Raw genomic sequence first — 9,149 nt, forward strand, 5'->3', positions numbered from 1 at the left:
TCACCTTTTAAATCTCATGAGATAGAACCAAACGTACTAAGCATAAACAAAATCATTGATGGATCCTGAGAGCAAGTCTTTCCAAGGTCTTGTTTTGCCAGAAAATCAAATTGCACTCGTCTTAAACTTCATCACTTTGGTACGAAACCCTCCCCATCGTTCCTATGGCTGAAGAATGCCAACAAGGTTGGTCTTTCTCTTACTAACATTAGTACGATTGATTGCCTCACTAACATGAACCATAATGCTCATCGGAATGTGATCAAATGTTCTAATCTCTCTCCATTAAGTAAACCATCTCACCTCTGACCTGTATGCATAATAAAGTACATCTCATCTTACTAGAAATGTGTACTCCCTGATGAATAAGGGGACCTAGAGTTTTACACCAATAAGCTCAATGAGAATAAACTTCCTTGATTGATCAAACAAAAAGGAGATATTGTGAAATTCCGATCTGCAAATCTCATTGCTAAGAGACATCAACTTTGATAGCATTACACTAACCACCAGCAAGACTTTGAAAATATCACAATTCTGTTATGGTATTTTCAAAAGCTAAGATATTGCCAAAAAAATACAAATAGTTTAAAAACTACCTATTCTGAAAATATCAAGCTTTTCATGATACTAACATGGAAAAAACACTATGTTTTCATATTATTTGCAATTTTTTATTTTTGTATTTTTAAAATATTTCTATATTTTACTGTGCCAATATTCTCTGATATTTTACCAAGAACATGATTTGTGAAGTTGGTTTGCAATGATTTTGCTATTTAATTATATGCTAAAACAAGATGTAGGGCATGAACCTCAAACATCATTTATACTGTTCAGCAGTCTTGGACAGAACCATTTGTTGAGTACAGATCATATCAAAATTAAATTTTGAGTATCATGTCCAACTGACATTTTTACTAGAGCAACACTCGGCTCAAAGCCTCAAGTGAAAGAACATTCAACCCAAAGTCAATAGTATTGAACACTGTTTAAGTCATCATCTCTCTCTCTCTCTCTCTCTCTCTCTCTCTCTCTCTCTCTCTCTCTCTCTCTCTCTCTCTCTCTCTCTCTCTCTCTCTCTCTCTCTCTCTCTCTCTCTCTCTCTCTCTCTCTCATGGGGGTTCCAGCAGCCAGCTTACACACAAACTGCTCAATTCAAATCTCACATTTACTAAAGAAACTACACAAGCAGGAACAAGTCTTTCAAATATTCTTACAAATAATCTTTTAGCCAGCCATTGGAAGAGATATCTGCAAACTGATTGTTTGCTGACTACACGACCTCGTTATTGAAAGTAAACTGAAATTGCATAGTTGGGCAACCGTCACAAAGAAAACAATCATGATTGTATCAGACCAGTGAAATGCCATCAATAAGGTGCATGTCATGGTCATCAGCCTTGCCATCAAAGAAGAATATAATGATACAGTACATTGCTCCCAAACAGATGTACATTGATGCTTTAACACATTAACGTTAGGAAGAATGCAGATGGGATCGGTGAGTTCCTCCAGCAGTCACTTGTGCACACCATGATTGCCAAGCCTCCAGATAGTGGGCAAAAAGATCACTCAATGCTGACCACAAAAATCAACCACTGATCAGTTTTGCACATTGCACACAAAAAACGTGCAGAGACATGCTTACACACACATAAGCATGCATAAACACATGTACTTGCATGCAACATTCACATATGCAACTCACACACACTTTCACTCATGCAATTGGCCACAAAATTTTCCAGGACTGGTAAATGACTAGTTAAGATCTTCAGGATTAGATCAGTTTTCCTACTAGAACTTAGCCTTGTGGCCTAGGGCTTCTTGTAGTCACTAATAGGATGGGTACTTGGTCAAATTGTCTGAATAGCTAGATTTGTATGGTTTCTGAATAAGGTTGTAATAGATCATGGTGTTGATGCTAACTGAAGAGCCATCTTAAGCAATCATTTGATATAACTCTAGCTTCTCATAGAAGTGAAGAAAAGTAATGCAGGCATTATGAACACAAGTAATGAAAAATTTAAGAAATCAAGGACCTAAAAGTTCTTGCACCAACACTGAAAAAAGACATGACTAACTGAGATGGTAGCCATCAAATTTTAAGAAATAAAGGAACTAGAAAAATTCTTGCACCAACAACGAAAAAGAGAATTGCCTAACTGAGATGGTAGCCATCATAAAAATATTTTCCCGAAGAAATCGGCTTAAAATACATTTCCTGGTCAATGATTAAATTCCGTTTCAACAAAGATTGGACATTTAACTTGCTAATAAATTTGTAAGATATTCCAGGGGTGGAAAAGGAACACCAACTGAGAATTAATCAAGTAGGGTTAAGATTGCATCAAAATGATGAACATAGGCTTGGGATAAATTGGGATGACTTAGAATGACTTGACTTGATACAAGAATAGCTACCCAGAAATTTTGAGTGATAATGTGAGATACCCAAGCAGACTCTCTTAAGAATGTTCAAACTTTATATTTTAGCCAACACCATGGCCTAGAATAAGCCTTGTATAACCTTCTGCAAATCCATCAGGCTGCTTCTTCCTAAATCTAGAACATAAGATAAAAAACCCACTAGATTAAGCGCTTCAATCCAACACTCTAAAAAGTATCATTAAGCAGAAAAGTTGAACATCAAATAGAAAGACCCAATAATACCAGAAGAGATACCATTCAAATTCAACATCAGCATGGCCAGATCCAGTTTAGTTACGGGTATTTCATCACCAATACTAATCCCTACACATATTGCATCATTCTTCCAGTTTCCTACTGTATGTTATAACCTATGACACACTCACACATGCATGCACAAACACACACACAGCCTCGAAACCATGTTTAAAACCAAGACTAAAGCCAAAGAAATGAAACCCAGAAGGATCCAGTTTCCAGATGGAAAAAAAAAGTTGACTTATGGAGTCTCCAGTCTCCATTCAAGGACTTCACAGGAGACAACTAAATCATGCATAAAGCTTTAAATCACCACATCTACCTCTTCAACATCAGATTGTCAAAAAGAATTACCTACGCAATCAGGTAACCCAGGCATAGATTCAGAAGACAGAGCAAACTTTCTACATTTAAGTCTTAACTCATTTGATCATTAACTACAAACAGGACTCAAGGCCAAACCTAACTCAAGCTTTAGCAAAATCCCATGTCATCTTATATGAAAGCATACGCAAGATCAGAATCAAGTTTATGAACAAGAAAAGTTTTGGTGCTGCTATATCTTACCTTGGTTCTTGTACTGAGGATGAAAAGATGCAGCCAAGGCATCCCAGTCCTGGAATCTCTTTGAACTGCTCTCTGCATTCGCTTGAGCTAGACAAACTGGAGAAAAAGGTCCATAAACAAACCCCTTCGAGGGAATGTTCTCCTTCTGCTGCTCCTGTTGTCTTTGACAGTGCTGCTGTTGCTGCTGTTGTGGCTGCATCCGTGCTTTGTCATCACTAACTTCCAAATTCACCTCATTTTCTTTCCTTGGCTTTAGAATGTGAAATCCTGAGAACAATTTGCTCCTTTTAGTGTCAATGTCTATATTGGTACAAAGTTCTGTTCCAAATTCCCTCTTCTTAATCACTTCCTTGGGGATATCAGAGGAACAAACAGAACCAGAATTCTTCTCAGATTTTCCATTAACACCCAACCATCTAAATGCAGGCTTTCTGGTGACAGAATGATGTGTCTGAAAATAAAAGCCACTGAAATTTTCAAAAACACCAAAAAAAAATGGATGGCACAAATTCTGTCATTTTCCATATTAATATCACCTTCTCAATGAGATTCATGGATGACAATACATTTGCAATGTCATATAATCTTCTCACTTTTGCTGCAACATACAGACAAATAAAAATCAGAAAATATTTGACTTGGTTTTTAAGTGCAAACAGAAATTTAATTATCAAAAGAGGAAAAAAACTAAAGCAACGAGGATGGACTTGGTTCAAGAATTACTACTCCTCAATTGCAAAGAATCATGTGCTTCCCCAAGCAAAAGAACTGCTGCTTCTTCAAGTGAGACAATCTCTGCCTGGATAATACACATAACAAAAATTTATTGTATGCCAAGATTGCACAAAATATTGAATGGGTAAGGAACAATCAAGAAAGAGGATATTCTACCTTCGAACTCAGAAAAAGTTTAACAAAGTTTTGTGTGAGAAGGCCCAGAGATTTCTCTCTTCTACGTTCTGCACATACCAACAATCCCTTAAGTAGATAGCAACCAAAATTCTGTTCAGTTTTTGCAATTTTCAGGAATCTGCCGTTTGAAAGGCAAATCTTTAATAATGCATTGTATCGCCTCTCTGAATTTCACAACTTTCGGCACAATGAATGGCTACGTGCACATGCATATCATATAATGACCAATCAATATTTATTGTGCACCCATGAACCAACACAAATTCAACTAGGCTTCGGTTTTCCAATTGATTAAAGCCCCACAGTGATACATCTGACTACACGTCAACAATTTCCGTGTTCAAACTTAATAGTCAGAAAAGATTCATGAAATGGGCATGTGACAACTAGGCTTGACTTGTGCTCATGTCAAACCATCCAACCTCAACAGCCATTGGCAGTCATCAGAAAATTGAGCACTCTATACAACACATTGCATTGCCTCGCAAGAAACAATTCCCCTATTCAAATGTGCACCTGACTTCAGTTTTGCTGCAGTTGTGTTGGATGTATCGGGCTGCAGAAGAACAGAGCTATGGCTACACTTCAGAGGAAATTCTTGGCTGTTGGGGTTAGAAGAATTTTCGTCCTCCTCATCGTCAGAAACCTAGATTTAAAGAAAAGAAGAAGAATAAATCAGTAACACAGAAACAATTGTTCAACAGTTGATAAAACCTACAAAGAGTAATTAAACAACTTACCCTGGCATCATCAGGAACAACTGGCAGTATGTTATTAGATGCTTCTCGTATTGCGTCTTCCTGCATTTGACCCAAACACCAAGAATCAACAGATGAAAAACACCACGGACTACGAAAACCGGAAACTTAGAACTGTATCAACCATGAGAAATCCATCTGCACCGTCTGTGTGATAGATCCTCAGCATTCTGACCAAACATTGCTTATGGTGCTAAGCATCCGACGCGGCAGACTAAATCAATTACTGTCGTCCGATTTGGTAAGTTTTATCATCATAACTCTCTAAAAAAAGAAAAAGAAGGGGGGAATTTGTGCAATACTCTTAGTTTTTCCAAGGCCTGTGGTATCCCCTCAAACCCTTTCCAAGAATACTGATTCTTCGCCTTCCTTGCAAGAACCTAAACCAAATCAGACAAACACCACCATGATTCAGAAACCCCAAATCGGAAAAAATATAAGAAAAGAAGAGGACAAAGAATTAGAAAAGAAACAGGGTTCACCCCAACGCTCTCAAGAACGTTCACAATGTCATAGATCCGCCGCCTCTCTACGCCTACAGACAAAAACCAAGACCAAATCAGTCATGACAACCACAACACAACAGGGATCACCAAGTTGGCGATTTACCGAGACGGCTAGCGGCCTCATCCAACCCGATTGATTCAACCCCTTCCCGATTGTACAGGGCAAGAAAACTGCAAGAAACCCACTTGGGTATGAGATCTACTTGTAGATTCCAAATAAAAACAAAAACGCGCTCAGATAGCAGGAGAGAACTACTTCTGGCAGAGGAGGCCTAGAGACTTGTCCTTGCGGTTATAGGTGTAATGGCGACTATGCAAATCCTTCAACGAGGAAGAAGACGACATCTCTATCACCACCACCCTACTATCTACGCATCCAGAGAGAGAGAGAGAGAGAGAGAGAGAGAGAGAGAGAGAGAGAGAGAGAGAGAGAGAGAGAGAGGATTTCTAGTTTGGGGAGAGGGGGGGAATATATTAGCGAGGGCGCGCGATGGAGAGAAACGGACCGTTAAAAAGGCGCGGCGCGTGGATGAATTCGAAAAAACAGGCTCGGATCCGAACCTGAGGCTCGGAGAGTATTGACAAGAAGCGGGAGCCCCGCATTCAAATAAATTGCGGGCGATGAAAAGCACAGCTCGGCCTTCTTTTTTTTTAAATCGTGTTCACGTGCCTCCTTTCTTTTTTTTAAATCGTGTTCACGTACCTCCACCAGTGACGACCACCCTAGGGTTTCTGACTTTTCCACGGACGGATATGACGCTTGACTACTTAAATGATTCAAATGCCCACCAATGTTTTAAATTGTTGGTTGTAATGTTTGGGTTAAGTGAGGGTGTTTTGGTAAAATATTGATTCACGTAACACGTGAGTGAGCTGCACGCATACACCATGATGACGTGGTGCACATGTTTAAAGTAAGGGCATCCCCCACCTTGTCTGCACTGTTTAAATTGGCTTAGTTTTGGAGGCAACGTTTGAAAGGTATTTGATCCTGCATTGGGCTGTATCTTGAAATTTTGAACATTATGAGCCATTAAAGCTGTCTGGGATTGGTAGTTGAGATGGAAACCATGGTTTCTGAATTTGGTAAAGAGAGATTTGGCATCTCCACTAGGGTTCCTAAACTCGCCCAACAAACCCAACATGGCATGTTTGGGCTCGGCTCGTACTTGTGACTCGGCTCGTTCTCGTGTTTAGCCGAGCCAATTTTGAGCTCAGCTCATCCCTGAACGAGAGGAGCCCTATACAAGCGGGCTAGTACAAGAGATTCCATGTTATTTTAATATGAAATATGTATTTTTTATAGATTACACTTAAAGTATATATATTTTATATATTAGTTTTAATAGTTCATATTATATATACATAATTTTCATGCATCATTCACTTTATTTATATAGTTTGTGCATTCTTTTCTTTTATATATTACATTTAAAATACATATTTTATATAATATATATAATACACATTCTTCTCTTTCTGTATATACGAGTTTACTCAAGCCAAGCCGAACTGGACACTTTGTGTTTGGGCTTGACTTATATGAACTGATCACGAATAGTGTTTGGGCCAAGCCGAACTGGACACTTTGTGTTTGGACACTTTTTTATAGATTACACTTGAAGTATAGGCAGGCGGTAGGAAAAAAAAGCGTCAAACACCTACCCATTATTCGTCAAGAGGGAACCCACCAAGGTCCTAAAAATAGAATAACCTCCAAGCCAAAGTGTGATCTTTTGGTGAGGTCAAAAGTTGTTATATGGCTGGTGCTGTACAGGCTACATGCACTCAGCCTTGCTGGTTATTAGACATTGCTACTTGTGGAATTATGTTGGAAGCATAGTGACAAAAGTAAAAAATGGCAAAAATATCAACAGTAAAAAACTCATGAGAAATTGATTTTTTTTTTTCTAAATCTCGCAGTTTTGGAAAAAATCTTGGCAATAAAAAATAAATTTAAAATATAAAATTATTTTTATAAGAAATATAAATGAGTTAAAAATAAAAACCGCATGATTTTTTCATGATAAATAACTGTTAAAAACATAAATATCATGTTTAAATCACGATATTTATGTTTTGATGAAAAAATCACGATATTTAAAAAATATTGCAAGAAATTGCCGTTTTTAACTTTCAGTTAATTTCTAATGAGATTTTCATGAATCTCACGATATTTGTCACTATATATATATATATATATATATATATATATATATAACAGAACAGCCCAATTTATATCTCCCAAACTTATTGCATTCACCATGTCAGTTCCCTAACAGACTCTTGCTGTATGGTACGGGACAGACCTAGTGATCCAGAACAAAACTATGATGCACATGATCTCTGTGTTGGACCTAACAGACTGGATTGGTTGGATCCAACAATAACCATACGGCATACTGGACCCACCCTGGGCTCCAAACACGACCCAGCAACTTTTATGAAGATTCACCAGTTCTGCAGTAATTGTCCTCAACTTGGGTCCTTTGTCACAGGGACACGCCCTTTTGGCCATGGGTGTCCCTGATGAGACACACAGACGCTGATTTGGACAAGGATTCCTGCATCCATTATTGTAATATTTTTAATATTTTTTATTATTTTTAATATGTTTTCAATAAAAAACATAAATTATTAATCCACGAATCTTTATGACATAACCTGGGTCCAATCACAGATGGTCTGAAAGGAAATCTCCCCATCACTGAGACAAATATCCGCGATATTTTGAAACTATCGAAAAAAATGCAATATATTTTCTCACCATTTTAAACTTCAAAATAGCTCGATAATTTCAAAATATCATGGTATTTTCGTCAAAATCTAAATATCGCTTTTTTATCTTGATATTTAAGTTTTAGTCGCAAGATTTAAAAAATAAAAACAGAGATAGTTAACTGCTTTAAATTTGATTTTTTTTTTTGTGAAAGACTGATTTAAATATAATTAAAATGCACTAACATCGCTATCTTTGGGTGAATAAAATCTCATGAAACTGTTCTTTAATGTGCATCTCTCCTTCTCTCATTCACTACTATTAAACTGTCCTCTCATCTACCCACAACATCAACCGAGTTTTCAAAAAAGCATTTTTGGAAAGTGTTGAGAATAGAGACAGTTTCTTAAAATTCATCTTGAAAATTAGTGGCCTTAGATGTTCCTAAAATCCAGCATGAATATTAAAAGTTTTGAATTATTTTAACTAGAAGTTTGAATTTTCAACAAGACCTTAAACCTGTAAAAATTTTATTAAGCCTAGTATTTTTTAAAACTTAATTTGTTTATTTTAGCTGAAAAATGCGAGATAAATAACAAATTTCAAAATATCACGCGAAAAATCATGGCAATAAATTGCCGTTTTAAACTTTTGTCACTATGCTCCCCATCAGCATTATCCTTTGCTTTAATACATGTTCAGATAATCACTGTAAACACAGTTCGGGGTAACCATACTGTATCTTTAACATTCTGAACAATAAGGGCCGATATTATGGCATGTTCTTTACTCCTTGTTGATGGCACTGCGTTAGTATTATCACAAGCATTTCTGTTTTCCTCCAATTAAAGACAAGCATTATTGTTTTCCTAGGAAAACAGCAGTTGCCCAACTTGAAATTCAAACGCCTTCAATAATCATATCATTTTCAAGATTACTCGTGTTTCTTCGAGAAGACATGCAGTCTTAAAAAAAAATTAGGCCGTCCAAACTTTA

General features: G+C 37.1%; 1 protein-coding gene across 1 annotated transcript; it reads right to left on the bottom strand.

Moving 5' to 3' along the window:
* Nucleotides 1-1,262: 1,262 nt before the first annotated feature.
* Nucleotides 1,263-5,779, bottom strand: LOC149812819 (E2F transcription factor-like E2FE). The gene is made up of 12 exons (XM_089992302.1): nt 5,691-5,779; nt 5,538-5,605; nt 5,411-5,463; nt 5,231-5,308; nt 4,911-4,970; nt 4,687-4,816; nt 4,150-4,217; nt 3,985-4,057; nt 3,795-3,856; nt 3,534-3,709; nt 3,259-3,503; nt 1,263-1,581 (listed from the first exon to the last, which is right to left on the bottom strand). Exons 1-12 carry the CDS (start codon nt 5,777-5,779, stop codon nt 1,481-1,483), a joined length of 1,203 nt encoding a protein of 400 aa, XP_089848428.1. The 3' UTR covers nt 1,263-1,480.
* Between the last annotated feature and the right edge of the window lie 3,370 nt (nt 5,780-9,149).

The sequence above is a fragment of the Nuphar pumila genome, chromosome 16 (genome assembly GCF_984573655.1).
Source record: "Nuphar pumila chromosome 16, dmNupPumi1.hap1.1, whole genome shotgun sequence".
Lineage (NCBI taxonomy): Eukaryota > Viridiplantae > Streptophyta > Magnoliopsida > Nymphaeales > Nymphaeaceae > Nuphar > Nuphar pumila.

Bases quoted from the DNA above. Each gene is read 5' to 3' on its own strand.
- LOC149812819 (XM_089992302.1), bottom strand. From the start codon at position 5,779: ATGTCGTCTTCTTCCTCGTTGAAGGATTTGCATAGTCGCCATTACACC. The intron at 4,058-4,149 runs GTAGAATATCCT...TGTATTATCCAG, and splicing joins AACTTTTTCTGAGTTCGAAG to GCAGAGATTGTCTCACTTGA. The intron at 1,582-3,258 runs GTAAGATATAGC...TTTTGTGGTCAG, and splicing joins TCCTCAGTACAAGAACCAAG to CATTGAGTGATCTTTTTGCC.